General features: G+C 40.5%; 2 protein-coding genes across 2 annotated transcripts in view; one reads left to right on the forward strand and one right to left on the reverse strand.

Annotated features, from left to right (window-relative positions):
- Window positions 1–6,261, reverse strand: part of LOC149847130 (Pentatricopeptide repeat (PPR) superfamily protein) — a 56,900-nt gene extending 50,639 nt beyond the window's left edge. The window contains exon 1 of the mRNA XM_089998306.1: window positions 6,069–6,261. The gene's annotated coding sequence lies outside the window, so the exon portion shown is untranslated. The remainder of the gene's footprint in view (window positions 1–6,068) is intronic.
- Window positions 6,262–17,797: 11,536 nt separating this feature from the next.
- On the forward strand, window positions 17,798–20,568 carry LOC149847131 (Pentatricopeptide repeat (PPR-like) superfamily protein). The gene has a single exon (XM_089998307.1). It carries the CDS (start codon window positions 18,059–18,061, stop codon window positions 20,267–20,269), a length of 2,211 nt encoding a protein of 736 aa, XP_089854433.1. The 5' UTR covers window positions 17,798–18,058; the 3' UTR covers window positions 20,270–20,568.
- Window positions 20,569–26,665: the final 6,097 nt, after the last annotated feature.

Consider the following 26,665-nt stretch of genomic DNA (forward strand, 5'->3'; position numbering starts at 1 on the left):
GCCCTAGTCGGAATATGGACGAGACTCAGATCCATCATCTTTCTACTAGTCACATTGAGCCTAGACTTTTAGGCTATCTTCAAAATGCACATCATTTTTCCAATTTTGCAAAGTATTGTGCATTAAATCAATTAAGCTCTGAACATGTTCATGGCCACAGTCAGAACATGTGAAGGATTTATTTTGACTTAATACACATTTTTCCAACAAATTTCTTAGAAAATCTTTCAAAGTGCATTCATTCACTCATATCATTTGCAACATGAAATCATTTGTTTTCTCGTGATTTTCTTAAGAAAAATTCATTCTCAAGAAATCGATTTCTCAAGAAACTCTGAGAATTTTTCAAAATCGGTTTTCCCAAGTCAAGTTTTTCCAGAGTTTTCCATGGAAAAGGTTATTTTCTCAAGATTTTCAAAAGAAGTCTCTCACCTTTCTCAAAGATCAAAATCGATTTCCAAGTCTTTCAAGGGTAAAATTCTCAAGATTTCAGTTTCCCGAATTTCAATTCTCCTTCTCCAAAGAATTTTCCAATGAATCTCAACCATTTTCCAAAAAAAAAAAAAGCTTTCAAAACTTGAAGTTTTCTGACAAGCATTTTCTCTTCAAAGATATACCCCTTTTCTCAAGAATTCTCTCCATTTTCTCAGGATTTTTCCATTCATGATTTTCCCACATCTTTATAAACTTTTTCGTGATTTCAAAACCCCTTTCGTCTGAGTTTCCTGAGAAATTGACTTTCCCTGAGAAATATCTTTAACTCCAAATGTTTTCTAAGCATACATCATATTTTTCCAACTTACATTTTCCAAAATCTCATAGCACATGCCTGAATTCTCTGTGCATTTAGGATAGAACACGATTTTGATGATTTAACTAAGTCAAGCACAATTTTGGTCCTTGGTTCGATTACCCCTGTTAAAGGCGGCAGGAACGGTCGAACCTCGTACCGACAGGTCGAGCCCCATCCCATGGATTTTCCCGCTATTTTCAAAACAGAGGCGAGTATTTCAAAACCAATTTCCAAAATCCGGTCAAGTTTGAATCGCGAAAGCATTTCCCTCTCTCTCCTGCAAGGGAAGAGAAGACGGGAAAAATTTTGCGACGATAACCCTCAAAATGCTTTAGAAAAGTATTTTTCTCTAGAAGAAGAATCTTCAGATAAAAATTTAGAGATTGACCATAATTCTTTTATAGAAGAATCTGACCTTAGAAGATCTAGTCGTCCTTCCATTCTACTTAATAGGCTTGTGTCTTATGACTACTTGTTCCCAAACTATAGACCATGCTTAATAGCATTGCACTCTTATCGTGAACCATCTAATTATAATGAAGCCAGAAACTTCTCTCATTGGACTGAAGCTATGAAGGTGGAATTAAATGTCCTTATGAAAGCCAAAACATAGGAAATAACTATTTTACCTTTAGAAAAGAAAACCATAGGTTGTGGATGAGTGTTCAAGGTTAAAACTAAGAGTGATGGAAGTCTAGAGATATAGAGCAAGGTTAGTTGTCAAAGGTTATTCTCATGAATACGAGATTGACTATAAAGAAACATTTGCCCCCGTAGTTAGGATGACTACTGTTAGAACCCTAATATTCGTTGCTTCCATACAAAAAATGGCCTACCTATCAAGTAGATGTCAAAAATGATTTTCTTAATGGAGAATTAAATGAGAAAGTCTCGGGGACATGCATGTCCACGATGAATACGATCGCATCTCAAACACTTTGGGTTTAACGGTCGTTGAGGCTCATTTTCTTCACTTAGTTTCTGTCTTTTAGCAGGTCGACGCTTGTTGTCAGCACTATCTTCGACAGACTTTTTATTGCGACGTTGTTTAAAGTGGCATTCTTCAGCAGAATGACCCACATTTCCGCAAAAATTACAACCATCAGGGTTCCGAAAGCACATAGGATCGGACAAAACCTGAGGGCTGACACTCCGCCCTAGGTTGATGATCTCGCAACCCATCCAATCAACCTTATGATCCAAGTTCTGGACCATCGCTTGGAGCTGCTCAACTGCTCTGGTTAATGCGTCTATAGATTTGATCAGTTCATTGAACGGCATCTAAGCAAAAACACATTCTTTAATAAATACAAAATAATTTAAGAAAAATAGTACTCACAGTGCGATGCAGATGGCGGATGATCAAGGATTACCACTTTCCCTATTGCTCTGATACCAAAAGTTGTAACGCCCCAAAATCGTGGACTTGAAACCTTTTATGAAAAAGGTTGAAAGCTTTGAAATTGATCATTTATCAGAGTTTAAAACAGAAGTTCCGCGGAAGATCAGGTTCAAAACAGCAAGTCCCTAAACCTTGGGTGCATTACAACATAAATGCAGACTCCCCCTTACAAACCGATTTGCAGTTCAAGTATATATTTTATTGAAATGAAAAAAAGAACCACGTTTTGGTAATACAGTTTTAGAAATCCAAAGATTAAATCAGAAGAGATGCTTTTAAGAAACTTCGTACCACATTTATCAAAAGTATCCCCAGGAGCGCAACGTCAGGAAAGGGCATTGCCTTGGATGCATCGCGTCATCGTGTCATCGCAAGCTGTATATCTTGTTCACCACCTGCCCATGAAATGGGTCAGTCTCACAACAGACTAGTAGGGGTGCAAAGGACAAGAAAGAACAAAAGCTGCAATAAATAGGATAAACGCTAGCTCAAGCAGGAACAAGCAAGACTAACAGATCTAACCAAATGTACTATGGAGTGAGCAAAGCTCTGGTAAAGCAAACAACTACATACAAGAGCAAGAAGGATCATAGTGTCAAACAAGCAACTATAGCAAATCTATAGATACTATAGGTGGAGAGCAACTAACTCCATCCACCAGCCAAGCAAAGCAATTGCATAAGACAAGTATTCATAACAACACTCGTAATACATACAAGTACCATTATATGGTTCAGTCTATCGGCAAGTAGCTACATTAATTGTAAGGCACAAGCTATTGCATCACAATCAATTCATAAGCTACACATGATAAGCAATCTAACTAGTATGAGGAGCTAGTTATCACCAAGCAAGGAACTGCATAAGCAGTTTAACCAACAAGGGTAACGCTTCGGGAGGCGTACATAGTTCAACGATTAGCGTACCGAACTACCAAGCTAACAAGCAAGCAAGCAATGCACGTTACAACATGCATATCTCATGATCATGTGTATAAGTTATATTTTGTCTCATTATTGAGCAGGCCATTGTAGGTACGCACAAGGCAAAACGTAGAAACAGCCGAGATCGATTCGGGGGTCCATTATGTTATGTATTTTATTATACCCCGAATGACTGACTGAGTCTGCTTCCTAAGGAGACGATCTGTGACCAAGAGAGTAAATCCCCAAAGGCCAAAACAAATGACCCAAAGGATGCGCATCCGAACTTCTGCAGAAGTGGCCCAAAGGATTCCCCTAACCTCCGATGACTGGGGAAGGTCGGATCTTTGCCCGAAATTGCCATTAATGACTGTCCATCAGAGTTTTGTACCATTCATCATCTCTCTTGATGAACCGTCCCAAATGAGCACGACGGAGGGTTTCTTAACCGCCGTCCCATTCTACATGCTCTGGTCTTTCAACCCAATCGAGCATCTTGCTTGTGAAGGCGCATGATTATTATTTAGGTGAATTATACGCATCATTGCGCGTTCGAGGCAACCGCACACTTCTCATCCTACTCACCGCAGTACGCAACGTACCTATTCAAATGTACAACCACGATGAAAAGGGTCAATCCGTAATGAGGGTAGAAACATCACTCTTGTGATCTCAAACACATGCCATTGCATGTTCGAGGCAGACATAGACCTCTCATCCTACTCATCGTAGTACGCAACATACATGTTCAAAAGTACAACCACGATGAGAGGGGTATGGATCTATCGCAGGAAATCCCAATACTTCTGCTTTACAGAAGCCCACAGTGAACTCATTCCAGTTCCAACTGATCGTGCTTGGGTTCTTTAGACAATCGCAAGCAATCTGCCTATTAGGCAAAATCAATATAACAGGATTAGCTTAATGTGTCAATACACGTTTAGAGGTTTGTATAGACCTCTCGTCCTGCTCTTCGTAGTCCAAACATATCGTACGTGACTAAGGGTACAACTACAAGAGGAGGAACATGGATCCTTTGTAAGAGATCCAACGATACTTTCGCAAAGGAATTAAGGTGTTACAATCTTGGTTGAACCGGAAAGCCTAGAAACTAGGTCTCGCATCAGAGGTGAGGTAACGCCGATCTAGTGATGGCGTAAGTACCTCGCTAGGATCCCCGCCCTACTCGTGCATAGGCTCCTAAACAAGGTTATCTGAGTCGTATCGGATAGATGAACTCAGGTTGTAACACACATCTCCCTAATACATCGATTTGGGAGATCCGACTGCTATCTCTGCTATACATTCTTGAAAATAGGTTTGCACCTAAGATCATGTCTTTGGAGAACCGAAGTGCATAAGTGTGTGTCGTGGCTTGTAAGACAAGTGAAACAAGATACACTATACACTCGAAGCTGCACTCAGGGAGTGCAAGCTGACAAGGGACAAACCCGTGCACAACCTAATACAATGGCAAATCGCGGGGCAAGACTTGATGGGCGAAGCTGCACCGCGAGAGTAGAACGCTAGAACTAGACACGAGGTATGAGGTCATACCTCGATCATCGAAACACACAAGCAGGAAACTACGCACGCAACTCACGAGGTATGAGATCCTACACTGACCACGCAAGTGTAAAGGATGACTCACGAGGTATGGGGATTGCACCTCGATCAAACGATAGGCGTAAATGCAAATAAAAAACCTAAATCCTAACAAAAATCATCGATCTCGCTTTATGTTAATTGATAAAATAACAAACAAAAACGCTTAATATTCTAAGTTCTAACCAAAATCAAGTATTTATTCTTTATGGATTTATGATTAATGATAATTGAAAAAGAAAAACACATAGACCATAAAAGCATAATTCAACATTCATGTTGAAAAACACCAAATCAAAACCCTAATTCATACAAACATAGCTAATTATGCATTATGCTAATTGATAAAAAACCAAAAACACTTAACATTATTTTTAACCAAAATCAAGCATTCATTATTAATTATTCATGGATTCATGTCTAATGATAATTAAAAAATATATAGAAAAACACTAAAACCATAACTAAACATTTATGTCATTTTACAAAAAAACAAATCAGAAATTCAAATCCTAACAAACATCATTCACATGTAGACTAATTAACCAAAAAACCTTAAAATTCTAATTCAAATCAAGCATGTGGAGTCATGTTTAATGTTGATTAAAAACACAAAAGTACCTAATTAAATATTCAACTATTTTAAAAACCAAAATAAAAACCTAAATGTGAAATGGAAAAAATACAAAAAATACTAAAACTTAATTAAATATTCATGCTATTTAAAAATCTAAATAAAAAAACTCAATCCTAACAAACATCATTCTTATAGAGGCTAATTGAAAAAAAACCAAAAAAATCTAACTAAAATCAGGCATGTGGAATCATGTTTATGTTGATTGAAAAAAAAATAGAAATACCTACTGAAATATTGATCTTATAACAAAAATCAAAGACCTAATGAAATATTGATCTTATAAAAAAAATCAAATACCTAAATGCTAATTGAAAAAAAAAGCACAAAAACCCTAAAACATAATTAAATGTTAATGCTATTTAAAAGAATCAAATAAAAAACCTAAATCTTAATTCCTAACAAACATCATTCATATATATGCTAATTGAAAAAAAAAACTAAAATTTTAAGTTTCTAACTAAATCAAGCATGTGGAGTTATGTTTAATATTGATTGAAAAAAAACACTTAAATACCTAATTAAACAGTCATCTCATTTGATAAACGTAAATGCTAATTGAATTAATATATAAAAAAAAACCTAAACCCTAAAAAAAACACAAGAAGAAGAAGGCCAACAGTAGCATGCCGCCTTGCTGAATGCATGGTGCAGGCGGCAAGCCTGAGGACCTGACCCAGGTTTCGGGAGTGAGTAAGAGAGAGAGAGGACCTGCCAGGGGGTGCACCAGAGGCTACCGCCGAATGGCGAATGGCCGGAGGCACTGAGCGGAGCTGCCGCAGGCCAGAGGCTCAGAGAGAGAGAACCTGCGAGGTAAGCGTCGGAGGCCGCCGCCTATCGGTGAAAGGCGGACCGCCGGAGGTGAAGGCGTTGTGGGTCTCGGGTAGGGGCGGAGCCGCGGAGGCCGGCGCTGTGGGTCGCGGTGAGGGACAGATAGAGAGAGATTAGGGATTCAAGGGGGATGGGATTTGGCGGTAAAAAGGGGATCGCCCGTTGGCCCTTTGCGTCGGGCACCAGTGCCCACCCTGAACCGGGTCAGGATGGGCACTCTCCACATATTATGGGCATTGTTGTCAGTATCGGAATCGGACCTGTATCGTTTGGCCAACGATTATTCCCAAGTGAATCGTTCTGAACCGGTTAAAAAATAATTAAAAAATATTAAAGCTATTAAAATAATATTCAAATAATACTAAAATTTAATGTTAAACTATTTTATCTTTATTAAAAAATAACTGATTCAGGTTAGTATCATATCGATTTTCTGGCAATACGATACGTATCGGCTACGCACCGATACTGCCAACACTGATTATGCGGTCAGGGTGGGCACCCATGCCCTCTTGCGGGGTTTTCTGCACCCTGCCAATAACCTGGCTCTGCCCCTGGTTTAAAGATTTTATTGATGACATTGTAATTGAGTTTCTCTCATCCCACAGCTAACCAATTAGGATAGACAATACTTTCTCAATCAAGGATGAAGTCCAAGTTGCTAGAAACAAAATAGGAGTCCACAAATTCATAGGAAATGCATGATTATATCTTGTGATTTTCACCATAAGGTGAAATAATCACTGCCATAAGTCTTTGCACCCAATCATGTCATAGTGATTTCCATTCCAATCCTTAATTAAAAAAGAATGCTTAAACATTAGTTTGGGTGAAAAAGTTAAAAGCACTAGAGTTCATAGACTTGGCCAGTGTTGAGAAAAACAAATGTCGTCATTTAGTATCAGAAAGAATTTGGCAAAGGTCTGGTTAACTAAATGGTCTTGCTCATATATAGTTACAGAAACTTGGCACATGGGGAAACTTGCATCAAGGAAGTCAGAAGCTGTGGGGAACTCCTCACTTCTTCAAAAGAAGGAGAAACTTTGGGAAACCTACTTCTGAAATATGGAAAACTCGTTTCCTTTTACTGAAAATTCAGCTTCCCCCTCATTTCGCAAATTGATTCCTTCTCTTTCTTAATGATTTTTTCTTGCTTTCTACTCACTTCCTAGAATTTTCATATTAGAATATAAATAAACTTTTTTATAACAAGATTGCATGCGGATTTTATATCATTTTGTGTTTGTTTTCACGTTATTTTAATTTATTTGCTTCTATTCACACTTTATATTGCTGTTTTTCATTTTTCATGTGCTTTCATGATCACTTCACAATTGTATCCTGTTTCCCACTTCAGGCTACTTTTTCACACTTGCATCCCAGCTTCCGCTTCACACATCGCTTCTCATATCCATTTTCTTTTCTAGGTGACTTTGTTCTTGCCTAATCTGAGGTTAATCTATGGATATTTGGATTTGGTAATTCGGAAAACTATTGAATTCAGTTGAAAGGGTGTCCACACTTGAGTCCGAATCCAATAATGCAGTTTTGAATAGGCCTTATTTGGCCATACCTCATTCTAAACTACATTCCAAATAATCACAAGTTCCTTTATTCAATTATATAGCAAACTGCTTGGGACTTCTTGATGTATGAATAGTCTGAAAGGGTATATCTTGTGTCATCTTCCCTTTTTTTTTATTATTCAAAATGCCAAAGACAACCAGCTGCATCACAAAAAACCAAACAGTGATTTGTGATCTACAAGTAAAGAATATTCTTAACATTATGCAACAAGAGCCAAGGCTTAAAGAAAGGGCTTCACATGATTAAATTATCTTTCACAATGATTTTGTGTGAAAAAAATGATAAATGAGTAATAAACATAGAGATAATTGAAAGCAAAGCATATAATTTAACAACAATAATGCTTAAATTTACCATTTATAATAATAGCATCACCAACATTGTTTGTAGGTATGTGTTATGCATAAGACATAGAGACATGAATGGCGTATGATTCAAGTGTTATGCATCTATTTGACATTAAATAATATTAAATGATTTTATATGGGGATTAATGGGATAAGCATAAATAATTGAGATGCTGCTGCACTACTGCCAATCACTACTTTAAAAGAAGATCAAAATGGAAAGCAATGTGAGTGCTGCTTTGCACTTCTCAGCTTTGCACTTCCATTAGAACATGGAGAAGTGCTCACTTTCTGAACTCTGTCAGGATAGGAGACAAAGTTGAAAGGTTTCAACTGGTATCTTCAAGGAATTGAAGTTTGGGATGCAACAACTTGTTTTTTCTTATTTTCTCATTCTGATTTGATTTTACCTGTTGCATGTAAGCTACGTGATGTGACAACTGAAACTCCATATGCTGTTCTTTTTCTTTTCAAGTATTAAATACTAAATTTCCAGCACCATCTCAGAATGGGTTCATTTCGACATTCCATCTTGGGTACTTGTCTTCTAACACTTAAGGTATTTTCTTTCTCTCTCTGTGTGTGTTTTGTGTGTGTGCGCGTGATCTTTACTTCTTTTGGTATGCATAAAACATCACATGCGCTTGCTGTTGGTTACTACTTCCAAGTCACAAATCTCGTTCTTGTGCTTTTCTTGTCAATGAAAATACTCAAATACTCATAAGATTTTGAAACATTTTGTAATTTAGAGATATTAGGAAAATTCATACACAACAATATTTGAAACGTAAAAACTTTTTTTTTAATATAGCCAAGCTGAGGTTAGGCAGATCCCTACCAGTTCATTGAAAAGAGACGATAATGTACATGAGTGTTACAAATCGAAACCATTTGGATACCACTCAAGGGTTTGTCTTTCCAAACATGTGATTGACTCAACACAGCTAAACTGGCTAAATTCCTAGCAATCTAATTACAGTATTTAGGCACTCTAACAACATGAATTCTTTGAAACTGGAATGAGAGCTGAGTACCTCGCTATCAACCAATCCTGGCTTCTCGCACCCTTCAAGTTGAATATTCATGACATGAAAGATATCTCTTCTAGAAGATTCAATGACAATGTTATTAGTTTTGTCACTGTTGCAATATTAGTCTGCAACATTTTCATTCTCTATGATACATAGAATGATCATGATCAGTAGACCAGCCTGCACATATGAACCAACCCAATGAGTCTCTCAATGTGAACCCCAACTGATGGCATTGCTTATAAAGAGTGTATATATTGATTTGGAGCCAATCTTGGGCAGGGTGGGAGTCCACCTTTCAGTATCTCCATCTGATTATTATAGGGTGCATACAGTCGAGTAAGGTGCAAGATATGTTCTCTAACTGAATTTAGACAGGAATAGATATTGTCACTAACTGACCTACACTCGCCACAACTTGGTTTTTTTGCTACGCGAAAGGTGATAACGGAAAAACCCCACCCTCAAATCAATGACCTCTCATTGGCAGACCTCCTTTTGGTAAAACCCTAGAGGTCCCTCCTGCCAACTGGAGAGTACACCCAGCTTCAACCTTGTAGCAAGGGATGCCCCCCATGAGTTTCAAACTAGTGATGTCCTGTCAACTTGGTGACATTCATAAGTCACCCCTACCAGACGACAGGAGCTCTTGTGGGCAAACATCATTTGATTACGTATTTGCCAACTTTTCATTATGATTTGCAATTCTACAATACGATTTTATTTTGGACTGAGTTCTGACCCATCGCATTAATTCAACTCAATAGTTCTTTCTGTCTGGGAATTATCCATCTACCAAACGAGAAGCATATTTTTCTCCGACAGAGCATCTTAAAAACAAATGAGAAGCAGATTGAAATCCTTGACAGAAAATTACACATCTGCTAACCATGTAGATTCCAAGTTTGCGTAAGCCTCTCATGAGTTATAAGACTCCTCAACACTGCAAATCTCAGTGTTAAGGCTGCACGATCAAGTAGTGTTTACTTACACCAATGAATTTCATATATTGTACGTTGCACACCTCTTCGGGGTTCCTTACTGTCTGCCAAGCTGATTTAATAGAGAACGAGGGAGATTTGGTCCAACCCAAGACATCCTCTTGGTCTACCTTCCATGATCAATAGGTTAAAATTTCTATAATCTCTTGGGATACCCGTGGATTAGTGTCAGTTATACCAACAAATAAAAACATCTAGAAAATCATAAAGTGTTGAAAATTGGCAAAAAATTTATAATTTCGCAACATGATATATCACAAGATTTTCAAGATTTCTCTATGTTTGTCACTGTTATTAAGGCCTTTCACTGCCATTCTCAAGATGCATTACAATGACACTGCACTTATATACCTTTAATAATCCTGTGATAATATGAAACTGCCAGACCATAAAGATTAGGGATGTCAACTGTTCGGTGACCTGAACTCAGCCCTGATTAGATTGAATCTGATTTATAATCATATTTGGATCTGTTTCAGGATTTCTTAACTGAATCCAATGGACTTAGTCGGATTTATATATTTTCACAATCTGAATCCAACTCTAATTAGCCAATATCTAATTAGTTAATCTTATATTAGGCACTTTTGAACCCGTTTTGAACCATTCACATCCCTACCATAAACGTTCAATGTCTCAATTTGATCATATTTTTGGGTGCCATGAGTTTTGGGTCTTGTTCCACATTCAGGTACCCGGTTCTCAAGTCAGTGGCCCATAGGCCTTATCTAGGAGTTAGTGAGCACCGCACTAGATATTGAAAGACCCCTTCTAAAGGTACTATCTCACACCTTGACACTAAAGCAATTTTAGGGCATTGGAATTTTGATCAATCCATGCTCTCATACTGCTTATCATTGAGACCTACTCGGATCATTCCATTGAGTTCCCAAGACAAAAGCTTACTTTCATTAGGCTTGCTCAACTTCCACACGACCAAACCCATAATGTCAAAAATGCTATTTGCAGCTAGTGCACGTCACCTTGTGCTGGGACGTTGCAGGTTCAAAACCCAAGCGTATAGTTGTATAATTGGTAGGGGTCAGACTAACCCCAGCTTGCCTTTCAAAAAAAAAAAAAATTGATATTTGCAGGCATAAATGTGTGCATAGGATCCATTAAACGAAGAGTTTTTTCAATGATAGTCCTTCCCTTATTAGTGTTTTCCAAATGCATTCTTCCCTTCAGTGTTTTCCAGGTTCCTTATGCCTTTTTCTTAGTCATGCAAATCCATCTCTCATGTTATCCACCGTTAAAGGGTTTGATGGAAATCGTCAATTAAGGGCACAAATATGGTTTTACCTTTGCTCCAAGGATTTCTGAAGATGAAAATGAAAAAGGCAGGAATGGTTTTGGAGAAAAAAACTTAATAAATGTGGTGTTGGGGTAAATAACCAATTTAATTGGTTAAATTTGATCATTTGATAAAAAAGATTGGTGCATTATTCAAAAGATAATATCATTTGTTATTTTCTACTTTTACATAGCTCTATGCAATTGGGGGTTTCCATGTTTTCAATTAAACTGCAGTAGCCCCTATCCTCCACCACCCACCAGCACTTGTCTCTATGTGTCTACATCCCCATTTTTATATCAAATTATTTATTTAGAAAACAAGCAATTAAAAACGAACTTTCTCTGGAGGTTTCTTCTTCCAATCGTTATACCGTACGTGGTGATTACCAAGCTAAGCCAACTCTCAAAATGTCAAGGATTTGGATCCAAATATCAAAATTGATATATATATATATATATATATATATATATATATATATATATATATATATATATATATATATATATATATATATATATATATATATATATATATGAAAGGCAAGCGGACTGAATAACAGCCGCCCCATGTGGCAGAGGGATTCAATCCTGGGCCTTCAGTTTGACACAGGACCCCGCTTGATTCTTAGCATCTGCTGAAAACAAGACTTTTTTTTTATGAAAAAAATCCTTTCATGGGTTAAAAAAGATGAGTGAGCGTTTTCAGATTAATAGTTAATCATATCCATAACCTGCAATTTCAACTGAAAGGTGCAGTAATTTCATTTTTTTATGCTCAAACATGAGTGTTTCCAAATAAATTTTTTGCAGCATATTTAAAAACAAGCTGCTTGAATGAGAAATCTTTTGCTGCTTAAACGTGTTTTGAATAGTGTGTATGCAATTGTTTGTCTAAGTTAATGACATTCCAGTTTGTTGTAGCAGAATTTCTTCAAAAGCCTTTGTGAAAAGCTTAAAGATGTATACCTGAGTATGGTTGATTTTGCGCCCCTAAACTTGCCAAAAGTTAGGCGTGTTTTTGTAAATTTTTATGTTGAAAGAAGCTACCCTTATTTTCCCGCATAATATGATTGGAGCTTGACTTTCAGGTCCTTACCCTTGCTACTGTATTATTACTCCTGGTTCACTACTCAACAATCTAATGCTATTACGGAGAGAGAGAGAGCCGAAAGTAATTCAACATTACCACTAATGAAGATCAACAAAATGTTGAACCCATGAACTGAACAAGAACAAAATCCAAAACAAATAAAGAAAGCACAAGAGAAAAGAACATTAGACAGATAAAATGGGCTCACGCCATAGCCGCGTGCCCAGATTGTGACAAAGGATAGGTAGCATCAGCAGGAGGGAGTGGAAGATCACTAAGATGCATACGCAAGATCGCATAAACATCTACCAAAATTTTATGCACCAGGTTTTGAATGTTAACTCGAATATGACGAAAATGAGCATCGTTACGCGCCATCCAAACAAACCACCAAGAGGTAAGCAACCACGTCCGCCAGATGAACCTCCACCTCTTGCTGCGCCTAATACAAACCGGCCCCAATATCAGATCTAGCGCAAATGACTCCTCCTTAACAAATACTTCCGGATGCCTCCAGGATCTACTAAAGATTTCCATAAATATTGGGCAAGACCAGAACAAGTGAAACGTAGATTCTTCTGCAGCTTGACAAAGCACGCACCAACTCGGCAGTTGAATGCCCCACTTCTTTAAATTACTGTGGGTCTGGATCCTATCGTGCAAAATTAACCAAGCCAGGACTCGCGAACGGGGGGAAGGACCCTTCGCCCAAAGCACATCCTCGGGCAACCAATCAGCCCCTGGCGGTAGCAACGATCTATAGACTTTCTTGGTGAGAAACTCTCCACTTGGAGCCAACGCCCACTGCAACCACTGACCAAAATTTTCGGAGACCTCAAAATGGTCTCTAAAGCAGGCTAAAGCCCTCAACCACGATTTACGCAAGTGCGAGAGCGCCAAACCTCGGGTTCCCAGACGAACCGGAATAAGAGTTGGATCCCCATATTTAGCAAGAAGAAAACTAGCACAAGGGTTATCCGGTTGGTGGGCCAACCAACATTGCTTGGCGACAAGAACAATGCTTCGCAGTCTGGGCACCGGGATGCCTAAACCACCCATACGCCGAGGTAGAACCACCGAACGCCAACCAATCAAGTGACGCTTACCTGTGAGTTTACACCCAGACCAAAGAAAGTCTGCCAGCAAGCGCGTCAGCTGCTTCTCTACTCCCACAGGCATCACAAACAGAGACATGAAAAATTCTGGAATAGTTGAAAGAACATGTCTGACTAAGGTTAGACGTCCAGCGCTAGAGAGATAAGACGACTGCCACGAAAGCAATTTGCGCTTCACTTTTTGAAGCGTCGGAGCCCAAGCCGCTGAAGATAGAGGCTTCACTTGTAACGGCAAGCCAAGGTACATAATAGGCAAGTTAGAAGTAGTGCAATTAAAAATTCTCTTTCCAGCTGCAAGCATATTGGCATTAACATTGAACATGGTAATAGAGCATTTGGTCTCATTTAGATAAAGCCCAGACATGGAGAGAAAGAACTGAATGATAAGCTTGAACCTGAGCATCTGTTGAACATTTGCACGACCAAAAATGATCATATCATCAGCATAAGTAAGAATATGACCCGGGAAGTCGGAAACCTGCAAAGGATCAATGAAACCCGATACAACAGCCCGCTTAAGCAAGACCACAAGACCCTCAGCAACTGCATTGAACAACAAAGGTGATAGGGGGCACCCTTGCCGCAAACCCCGCCCTAGCTTGAACCGGTCTCCTCTAATACCATTGATATTTAACATGGCCTGGGCATTTGAGACCAACTCTCTCACCCAACCAGAAAAACGACGACCAATACCGAAATTTGCTAACATTTGAAATAAGAATGGCCAATGCACAGAGTCAAAAGCTTTATGAAAGTCTAATTTAAGGACAAAGTAAGGTTGACCGCTATGCTGCAAGGAATGGACCACCTCGGACGCCATGATGAACGAGTGTTGGACCCTCTTATTACGGATAAAGGCGAACTGAGAGTCTGAAAAAATCTGGTTAGCCACCGATTTCAACCTATTCGCCAAAACTTTGGCAAACATCCGATAGAGAGCACTCATAACTGAGATAGGTCGGAATCGAGAAATATCATTGGCCTCATCATCTTTCGGAATGAGCGAAATAATAGCAACATGCAAATGATAAGGCAGTCTGGAGTTACGATGAAACTCATCGAACATACTCACCACGTCTGATTTAACACAGTCCCAAAAGATTCTAAAAAAGTCGACATGAAACCCGTCAATGTCAGGCGCTTTCCAACCCGACAGATCCTTAATGGCCGAAAAAATCTCATCTTCAGAGAACCTTCTTTGCATATATCTGGCTTGCTCAAGCTGAATTGAGCCAACTAGGAAATTACCAAAGACACCCTCCGCAGTTAACGAAGCAGAATATAAGTCCTTAAAGTATAGCGAGACTGCCGGATTAACGTGCTGATTGAGATAAGAAACACCCTCAATGGAGATAGAAGGAACAACCTTCCTCCTATGACAATGGGAAGCATATGAGTGAAAAAATTTAGTGTTGCCATCACCAGCCGCAAGCCATTTCACCCTAGACCTTTGCTTCCAACGAATTTCCTCTTTGATCCTCCAGTTTTTCAAGAGCATGGTTAATTCTAAGGACCTGGCCTGAAGATTGAGAAGTTGCAAATCAGAAAGAGAGTCAGGAGAAGACATAGACTGATACAACTGAGAAATCTCTTGATCCCATGCGGCTATTTGCTGAAATTTCTCCACCTTACGACTATGAAGCCAAGCTTTGATATCCTTAGCTAGACGAGAAAGCTTATTTTGAACACGTAGCGCGGCCCAATGCATATCAACAGTTTTGTTCCAAGAATTAGTAACAACCGTGAGAAAATCTGGCTCCTGAAGCCACCATTCTTCAAACGCAAAGCTCCTAGTGGGTTGAAAGCCATCTCCCCAATGAGTGATGATCTGCCCATGATCCGAGATAGAGGGAGCAAACAACACACACTTAACGTCGGGAATGAGGTCCAAAAAATTAGGTGTGACAAAGACCCTATCAAGGACCCTACAGCACGGACGGGACCGCATATTCGACCAAGAGAAGCGCTCCCCGGTTAAAGGAATAGGGTAGAGAGAATGACGGTGAACAAAGTCTTGGAAACCTCGCATAGAGGGATTGGGAATTACGAGGTTATTAGAGTCATGGATAGATAACAAACAATTGAAATCCCCCATAAGAAGGTGACAATCCGCGCTGGAAACGACAACCCTATCCAAATCATCCCAAAAAGCGGGCCTCATGGCGGCGAGATTAGGACCATAAACAACAGAAACCACTACTCTTCTATCAACTGCCTGCAAATTGAAATCAACAGACAAAGAGAAAAGACCCACATCCAGCTGTGATAAATTTAAAGACTGCTTTCCCAAGATAAGGATACCGCCTGCATGATTTACCGTTGGCTTATAGAAATAGTCAGCTCCCTGCCAGATGCTAGAAACGACCACGAGCGAGATGACCTCCATTTTAGTTTCACATAAAGCAAGAAGGTCGGGCTTTTGCTCCCTAACCCAATTAGCCAGAAACAGGCGTTTAGTGGGACAATTTAAGCCCCTAACATTCCAACAAACAGTCTTCATGGAACAAAATCTGGAAAAACCCATGGTTGGTGGCACCGAGATGACCTTCTTGGGGACCTAGCATCGGTAGCCGAAATAATTAATGAAGGCCTCCTTCTTCGCTGACCACCAGCACTGACAGACGACCTCAAGTGACCATCGAAAATGCCCAACTGCTCGCAATCTGCTCCACCAGAGTTGCAGAAAGAGTCCCCAATAATCGCAGAAATATCTGAAATCATAGAATCCATATCAACAGCTATCGCTTGCAGCTGTGAAGATGAGAGAGAGATATCCAGCAACTTAGCTGCATCGACAACTGTGACACCCAGGGGTTGTGGACTAGGATGCTGCTGACCCTGTGCTGGACTAATGAAGGAGACCGCGTCTGGCGGAATACCAAAAGATTTGGTAGAAGAAAAAACCTCAGAGACATAATGCGATACAGGGAAAGGACGAGGAACCGAGGAGCCAAGCACCATGCATCTGATTGCCATGTTGGTTCTAACATTAAACGCAATAAGATTGATAACCAGATAGTCATAGCGTCTGGAGGGAAAAATAATAAGGGACGATAGCAAATTCGTCCTTTGCCCATCACGCGCAAGCCTGCCCAACCGCGCCTCCAAGCTGAAATGGCAATTGGTACAAAGAGAAGCAGATACCAGGCCTCGAGCTTGAGAAAAAGCTGACGACTGAACTCCATTAGAGAAAGCATTGCTATCATGGTCAAATATTTGTGGGCTCACCCTAGACAAAGCTCGTGATGACGAGGATGGCAAAAAATTTCTCTGCTTCCCACGAGCATACCTACCCAACCGCGCCATCAGTCCGCCACGAGAATTAGCGCTAAAAGAATCAGACGTCGAGCTCTGAGCATTATAAATAGTGAGCGGCAAATCTCCAAGAGATAAAGCATTGATGGCAGACCCAAATGCTTTGGGGCCCACCCCTGGCAGAACTTGCAAAGGTTGGGAGATGCCATCAAAAGCTGGCGAAGAGTCTAACATAGATGGAGCAATAGACGGAAAAGATAGCCCAAAGTGTTGCGGCTCGACTGGGACCCAGATAGACCCAATCTTGACAGCATTAAATGAAATCGCCGGGTTGTGGAGATTGCCAATCTGCACCCATGGCGAGAAGCATAATTTTTGGGAAGGCCGTTCAGGATTCCGATTTGCCGGATGACGCACCACCCCAGAAAAATCTTTAGAGACTAGATTCATCCCCGATGAATGAGAATGAGAGGGGTTAGATCGTCTTCGCTTCCAGACTGGGTGCCGACGAGAGAGAAAAGATAAGCCGCACTTATGATAATCACAACGTTTATGAAAATTCAAAGAAAAACAATTAGCACACCACCAATCCCCCGGCCTGGCACGACTCAACTGAGATCTATAACGAATAGCATGGAAGGAGCTTTGCCAAGTAGATGAGACCTGCTTCCATCCTCGATCAGCAACCCATTCTGGAAGCTCACGAATGAAGAAAGGAGAAACAAGCAAAGCCTTAACCGAGCACGCTTCGAGAGGCTCCCGTCTAATAGCTCGCAGGAAAAACCTAATGTCTGAAATACGAAGAGAGCCCACATCTAGGCATGATCGGAGGAACTCCGAAAGCTTAGAGAAGAACCAACGATTGAGTCTGAAAGGCAAGACGACATCCAATCCCCATCGGCGAAGCACAAAAGCTGCACCCCAATCGTTCACTGCTTCCTTGATGAAGAGAGAGAGTCATCACAATCCCAGGCAAAGATGATGCTGCGGCACAATGAAGCGTTTCAGAGACCCTTCTTCATCGCATGATGGAGAAATACCACACCAAGGTTTCAGACTCTTCTCCCCCACTCCCCAACTGCCCATCACCAATTTCTTCTTCTTTTCCTTCTCTCTCCCCTTGATTGCCGGCAACCAATCTCTTCATCATGCAAAGGTACGCGCCATTCTCTCTCTACCACTCGCCATCACCAACCACTCCATTCAGCTTCCTAATTCTCCTCCTCCATGGAATCCGAACGTCCCCAGACTACGACTTCTCGTCCACCAGGCCCTTCCCCGACTACTCCCCAAAGAAGCCCACCATCAGAGACGAAGAAGTCGTGCGCCAAATCTCCACCAGCATCAAGCTCCGTCGCTCGGATCCGTTGATTCAGGTTCTGAAACCCATCGAATCGAGGTTCCGAGCCGACTATCTCGTTTGGGTGCTGATGAAACTGAGGAGGGATTTCGGCTTGGCATTAGATTTCTTCAACTGGGCGCGAGCCCGACGGCGGCCGTCCACCGAAGCTCACTGCATCATCATCCACATCGCTCTGGCTTCCAGGAAACCGAAGGCCGCGTACCGATTCGTGCGGGAATTCGTTTCGAACCCCGAACGCGACGTCGATTCCTTCGACCAGTTCGTCGATAGGATCATCTACACGTACAAGGAATGGGGCTCGAACCCTCTTGTTTTCGACATTGTGTTTCGAGTGTTTGCGGAGTTTGGGATGGTGGAGGATGCCATGAATCTGTTCAAGCGCCTGTTGAGGTATGGGTACCTCATCTCGACTGGCTCTTGTAATTTGATCTTGGTTAATCTCGTTAAGACGGAGCGAGTTGAGCTCGCCCGCAAGGTTTTCGGGGAATTGCCTGAAGATGGTGTCTGTTGGAACACTGCATCCTACAATGTTATGATTCATGGGATATGCAAATCGGGAAATTTAAGCGAAGGCCGTGAACTTCTCGTTAGAATGGAGGCGAACGGGTGCGTGCCGGACGTTATAAGTTACAGTACGATCATCGATGGATATTGTCGATGTGGGGAGCTTCAGAATGCCTTAGATATCATGAAAGAGATGGGTGATCGCGGTATAAGGCCTAATGCTTTCACTTATAGTAGTGTGATTGTTGTTCTTAGCAAAAACAAGAGAATGGCTGAGGCAGAGGAGCTTCTGAGGAAGATGATAAGCAATGGGATTGTTCCAGATAATGTAGTTTATACGACGTTGATAGATGGATTCTGCAAATCTGGGAATTTGCGAGCCGCTTATGATCTAGTCAATGAAATGAATAGTAGGGCAATGGAGTTGGATGGTGTGGTTTATACTGCTTTAGTTTGCGGGTTGTGTCGAATTGGAAAGATGGTTGAAGCAGAAGATCTTTTCTGGGAGATGATTCTGAAAGGGATCAAACCAGATGAGGTTGCTTATACTTCCCTTATTGATGGGTACTGCAAACACCATAAGATGAAGGAGGCATTTCAGCTTCATAACCAGATGCTGCAGGAAGGTCTGACTCCTAACATTGTTACATACACTGCACTAACTGATGGTTTGTGTAAGAAGGGAGAGATCGACACAGCGAATGAGCTTCTGCATGACATATCCAGCAGGGGGTTGCAGCTGAATGTTTGCACATACAATTCGCTCGTTAATGGGCTGTGTAAAGCGGGAAATGTGGAGCAGGCAAAGAAGCTCATGGAAGAAATGAAGGCTGCAGGGGTGCTTCCTGATACTATTACTTACACTACTCTGATGGATGCATACTGCAAGTTGGGAATGATGGATGAAGCCTATAAGTTCCTCCATGACATGATTGAGGAAGGTCTTCAGCCAACAATAGTGACTTTCAATGTGCTGATGAATGCTTACTGTATGGCAGGGAAACTGGAAGAGGGTAGGCGTCTCTTGAGCTGGATGCTGGAGAAGCATATCACACCAAATGCAACCACCTATAACTCACTGCTTAAGCTGTATTGCATTGGCAATGACACGAGGGCGACAAGTGAAATCTTCAGAGAAATGCGTGCACAAGGAATAGATCCCAACGAGAATACATACAACATATTGATAAAGGGACACTGCAAAGCTAGAAACATGAAGGAGGCTTGCTATTTCCATGGTGAAATGGCTCAGAAGGGACTAAAACTCAGGGCTAGTACTTACAATGCTCTTGTCAAGGGGCTCTGCAAAAGGCGGAGAGTTGCAGAAGCTGCAAAATTCCTAGATGAGATGAGAATGCAAGGTCTCATCCCCGATCGCGAAGTTTACAACAGATTTATTGATCTAAATTACCATGAGGGTAACATGGAAATGACACTTGAGCTCTGTGATGAAGTAGTGGAGAAATACCTCACAGGCAAGGAGCATCACTAAAAGTCATTTGAAGAAAGCTATTCTGATATATCTTATGAGAGAATCCTGGAACATGGTGAGTTTAGTTGTATGAAAATTATTTGACATAGTATCTCTGGACCACCCTGTATACTCTTACTGAAGCTGCAGGAATGAATTAGCTAACGGCTTCACATGAGACATGGTGTTTATAGCTGTCTTGCTTTTACTTCATTATCAGCTTGGGTCAATCGAAGTTGAGGATTTCAACTAAGATTTTATGCAGCTGCTGAATCAAGATATTCCTTGATCAATCACTTGTCAGACCCAACTCCTCAAGTTGCAACCTTTGGTAAGTTAAAACGTTAATTGGCCTTTCCTGATCAAATATCTTGGCTTTGCGGTTTCATAACTATCTTATTGAGTTAATTTCAGCTTTGTAATTAGCTAAAATTTATTGGTTAAAATCTGAGTTGTAAATCGTGGCTAATTCATCATAATTTTTTTCCTGTCTTGTTATTCTTACAATGTTCCCTTTGTGGTAGGCAGCTAGGGTTTATCTCTGTGGGATTTGAAGTTGTCACCCCATGGCTAAGATAGTGTGCCTATTGACTGTCCAGGTATCACATGCAGCATCTTTTGTGTTCTTGAAGTGCAGTAGTTCAAGTATGCACACACACACACACAAGTACAAAACCCGTAAGAGAGAACTGAATGTGTAAAAGATGAGAACTGTAGACATTAGAAAAACATAGTTGAGTTGGGTTTGAATTTGTGTTTATCAAATTGATTAAATTCAACCACTCCCAAACCAACCGAGCCAACTCTTTGCTTAAGCTCAATCTAATCCAAACTGATCAAATCCATTGTCAATATTTGTAATGAATTGACAAGTTGCAATTTTGAAATCTAAACTAATGCTTTCATGTTTAGATCAAATTCTGGATCCAATTGAATGTGTCCCTCTACTCTTAGGTTAAGCTCAATCTGATCAAACAACTGACCTGACCCACTGTTAATACTTGTAATGCATTGACGGTATCACCTTTCAAACTATGACTTTATGGTCCACTTTTAAAATCTAAACAAATGCTTTCATATTTAGATCAAAATTGAATGGGTCTTTCTCTATCTCTCATGTGAACGAGTGCATATAAATTTCACTCATACATGTGCACATGCACACACACACACACAAATATATTTAACCTTGAGAGGCTGGGCCTTGTGTTTGTAAGTAGGTCAAAAGTAAACCATAGTCCAATGGATCCTCATTGCCTAAAGGATCCATCGCATTTTAGTTAGGTACAGCTAGGGGTAAAGCAGAGCTTCTGTCTCAAAGGGGTGGACCTAATTCAAAACTTTAGCATGCCTTTTCATATTTTTACTTTCATAACAAAGTCTATTTCAAATACATCATCCACCAAACCAAACAATGATACTTTTTGAACAAAAACTATGTATCTAACCATTATTATATTTATACTACATATGAAACATGGGAAACAAATTAAAATATATTAGGCATTTTGGAAAGCGTGCAGTACATGGGGCTCAAGTAAGTGAGTGGGAATGTTATGAAAATGAATAAATGTGATAAGGTGAGGGAGACAATGTAGTGGTACGTGGGGCTCAAGGAAATATAGATAGGTAGATAGATAGCAGGCATGGTTGCTATGTGGAGTTCAAGAAAAATAACTTTAAATGCATTAAATAAGGAAGAGGGGAGAGAAAATGTGAGGTGTAGGAGCGAATAAATGAAAGGAGGTAAAAAAGAGAGAGACTCATCAAATATAAAAAGAAAGAAAAACTTAACTCTCATGTTTTGGTAAATAAGTTCGACTTTTTGTTAACCCTACCAAAATCCCTGCTTTAGTGGCGCACTCGGGCGGTAGCACCAGTTTACCGATGAGGCCTTTGCGCAGAGGTCAGCACCAGTGAAAACTTTTACTGAACTCAAATTTCTTGTAGTGTGGTAACCATTAAGTGCATCTAAATGGGAACATGGATCCCATCATTTGAAATTGGATGGGTTCGATCATACATTCAATCTTAGCCATCTAGCCGTTGATTGGATGGCTAGGATTGAATGTATGATGGAACCCATCCTATTTCAAATGATGGGATCAGTGTTCATGGAAATGGTTGTTTTGCCCTCACTAAATGACTTTTTCAAGAAAAACTACAGGGATAATTTTGCAAAATATGTTCAAATGATTTTTTTTCCTTCACTAAATAAATATTATGTAAAAGATGGATGGATATGCAAATTTCATTCCTCGTTTTTGGCGTATAATGGTTATTTTGGATGGCGAACTAACCATGCTATGCTAAATTCATCCCTCTTACTTCCCTTTAATAAACGGACCATTTTGTCATAATAGTAGAAAAGTAGGGATCTTTTTACCAAAATGCCCTAGTCAAAGATTTTTTTACAAATCAAAAACATAAATAACATAAAACCCGAAACACGGGCTGTCGGTACTAACAATTTTGATTTTTTATAAAAAATTTAAATGACATTTTTTATATATGTTATAAATTTGTTTGAGTATGTGTAATTTTCTTTCCAAGGAAAACGATTCATTAATAATCATCAATCCCATAAGCTATAATTCGACAAGGGAATCCAAAAGAACTTGTGGACAGATGAGGATGTCCCTGTCCCAAGAGTGGCACCTAACTTATCGATGAATCGACAAACAAAAATGGGAGAAGCAAGAGAATGAATCAAACAACTCACGAATAACAAAGATTTTACGTGGTTTCGCAAGAGTTGCCTATTTCCACGGCCGTAATGAAATTTCTTATTCAATTAAGATACCACACACTTCAAGAGACTAATTTGCATTATTTAAATAGAACTAGTCTATGAGTGTTACTAAGGAGTCTACTAAATTTGTAGTTTGATTCTACAAGGTGTCTAGGTTAAAATTATAAAACTACCCTCCAAACTTATCCAAAATTTCACTTGTTTGATCTACATAAATTAAGGATTTATATCAAGTAGAAAACATGCTCCACACTCCTCCAACACCAACCAGAAAAAAAAATTGAAAGAAGGCACACTCCCAAAACAAATGAAGGCCATCTTCCTCAGTACTGCCACACAATCGACATCTGCTAGGCAACTCTAAACCCCATTTTTTTCTGACCAAGCTGAGTCTACACTCTATCCAGAAGCAATAGCCAGCCAGGCGAACACCTTGGACATCAAAGAAGGCACAGAGGCTCAGATGTTGATTTCATGCATCTCACAGATGTCAAAACAGTGGTGGACAGACAGAAAAAACAATAAAAAAAATATTAATTTTTTAATGGTGCATGGACAGCCTGGACAGCGCATCATGGAACATCCGCAGACAGTATAAGATAGGATGTGTTGTTCTGTCCAGCACTGTCTGTGATTCAAACGCACTCTAAGCCACAACGCTGGACTGATTGGGTCACCACTTGCCAATTGACAAGATGCATCTTCTTTTTTCCAGCAAACCACCCCACAAAAAGCATCTCAGAACTTTGTTTATATCCTCTTCCACAGTAGCAGGCATTTTAAATAGAGACACAAAGTAGATGAGAATAGCTGACAAAACTGATTTGATCATGGCAATCTGCCCAACCAAGAATTGAGCCATATTATACATTATCTCACTTGCAAGCGCAACAAAATTGTGGATTTGTCTCCCTAGAATGAAAGTATACTGCGTGTATCAGACCACCTTGCCAATAACTAGTCGTGGCCATGATGCATGGTACCTTAATTAGTGAATATCTTATTGACCAAACCAAGAATTGATAGTAGCCTATAATCATCCACATCCACAACTAGGGATGGCAGTGGACCGGGGCGGGGGACAAGGTCTCCACCCCCACCCCGTTTCAAAATCCGAACCTCCACCCCCGCCTCCATCCCTGCACGGGGATGGATTTTAACCTCCACCCCCACCTCCATCCCCGTTTCATGTCCTCCATCCCCGGTCCAAACGGGGGCGAGGCGGGGCGGGCCCCCGTTTCCCCTTAGTCTATAATCATTCCTTAAAGGATTGGGGACGGGGCGGGGCTAGGCGGCGATTGGGATGGGGACGGGGCGGGGCGGGGGAAAACATAAGTCCATCCCGGCCTCCATCCCCACACGGGGATAGATTTTAACCTTCATCCTCGCCTCCATCCTCGTTTCATGCCCTTCATCCCTGGTCTAAACGGGGCAAGGTGGGGCGGAGCCCCGTTGTCCCCCGGTCCACTGCCATCCCTATCCACAACTGCTTGACAGTTAGGGATCAATACAATAAGCGACTGGTTGATGGCTCTCAACAACTGACTGACCTGGTTTGACACAAGGCACTAATGAAGGTATTAGTAGGGAGAGGGTTACTTGAATGTGAAGAGTTCACATTCAATATGGCATGTGAAGGGTTCACATACATGAATGCCATGTATGTAACCCCCTCTCTCCTCCCACTATAAATTGTGACATTGTTGCTTGATGAGGTTAACCAAGGTGCTCTCTTTCTTTCGTTTGGGTTCATGGTCCTGCTCACCACTGACTTAATGACTTGGGCTCATTGTGGGCGTCAATAGGTTGAAGAGAACGCTATAGGTTGAAGAGAACGCTGAGCACCCGCATCAACGCTCCCTTCGCTCACTTTCATCCATGGCGGCTACCGGTATGTGGTTTTGGTTTTTATATTTTGGTTTATGCCAACATTGGGTTATGGGCGCACCACATTTCTGCTATGCATATGGGTGCGCTAGTGTTGCGACACTCATTAGGATCTAGTTTTTTTTACCTTCACCACTGACAGTGAAGGCCAACTTTTGGTGGTGGCTGCTGGGTGTAGGCAGCCCTCTGACAATAGACAGTCATCGCCGGTGTTAGGAAGTCGTTGCCAACGACATTCAAAATCGGCCACCGAAGGCAGCCCGTCGCGGCAACAACCTTTTTTTTTGTTGCAGAGGTTGATGCGGGTGCTCGGCATTCTCCTCAGCCTATCGATGCCCGCGATGAGCCCATGCAATTAAGTCGATGGTGAGCAGGACCCTAAACCCAAATGGGAGAAAGTCTTTCGTCCATGATGGCTACTGGTATGTGGTTTTGGTTTTTACATTCCGATTTACGCCAACACCAACCATTAAGGAAAAAAATCTTGATGCGTTACATCAAATCAAAGCTGGTCGCATTCCAAAACTACTTAAAGATGTCTATCGGAAACCGTTGACCCTAGGAGTTAGAAAGCTCCCAAACAACCTCACGAATTTTCTTTAAAAGGAAAGGACCCTGAAGCATATTTCGATCTCCAATAGATAAAGTCTTGAAAATGGAAGGGGAAAGTTTGCACCCAAGATCCAATGATTGGTCGTACCAAGAATGAAAGTGGTTAGTAATAGCAGGAAGAACTTGATCACCTTCATAATACTAGCCAGCAATATGAACAAAAGCATTCTTGTAACACCGATATCTTTCATATTCCATTTGATGAAAAATTATTGTTGCCTTCCTAAAGCCATGTCATGCGTGAATTATGATGCCATCAAAGCTTGTCCTGTAGTCACCACTCAATAAAAAGTGCAACCAAGTGATCAAGTTGTTGAGAGATTGAAAGGTCCGCCGGTTGGCCATTCAGAGGCATATTTGCAAGCTCCTTTGAGACAGATCTCATCCTCTTGTGAAAATTTGAGAGAGAGAATAACAGAAATTGATAAACTTTGTCACCACCATTCAATATCACTACACGTCTTTAAATACACAACAATATCAATCTTTACATGGAAATACACACAACAATATCAATTTTTACATGGCAATACAATAACACTTTACAAATAATATAACGAGTATCACTCAGAGCATCCAATTTCCAAAGATATAGGCTGCAAACAACCAGTTGACAAAGACGGTACCTCACACCACAGTTGCAACCACTTTCCTTTTATCTCACGATAAGCACAAACGTGAATATGAGAACTGTACACGAATAAAAATATTACCAAATCTCAACACTCCCCCTCAAACTGGTGAGTATAAATTTGATACTCCCAGTTTGGTTAATAGATAGTGAAACAAATTATTACCCAATGCCTTAGTGAATAAGTCTGTTAGTTGATCTTTAGTATGTACATAGTGCATTTTAATCAATCCTTGAGATACCGTCTCGTGCACAATATGAAAATTCAAGTCTATATGTTTGGTACGCTCATGATATACAGGATTTGTTGCAATGTGCATGGCTGCTTGATTGTCACAGAATAAATCCACCGGAGTAGACTGATGCACATGAAGGTCGTGGAGAAGAGTCTTAAGCCAAACTATTTCACATATCGCATTTGCCATGGCTCGATATTCTGATTTTGTTGAGGATCTCGAAACAATATTCTATCTCTTAGTTTTCCAAGATACGAGAGATGACCCCAAGAACATACAATAACCAGTAACAGACCTTC

Source organism: Nuphar pumila, chromosome 2 (genome assembly GCF_984573655.1).
Source record: "Nuphar pumila chromosome 2, dmNupPumi1.hap1.1, whole genome shotgun sequence".
Classification (NCBI taxonomy): Eukaryota; Viridiplantae; Streptophyta; class Magnoliopsida; order Nymphaeales; family Nymphaeaceae; genus Nuphar; species Nuphar pumila.

Excerpts from the sequence above, each read along its gene's own strand:
- LOC149847131 (XM_089998307.1), top strand. The coding sequence starts at position 18,059 with ATGCAAAGGTACGCGCCATTCTCTCTCTACCACTCGCCATCACCAACC.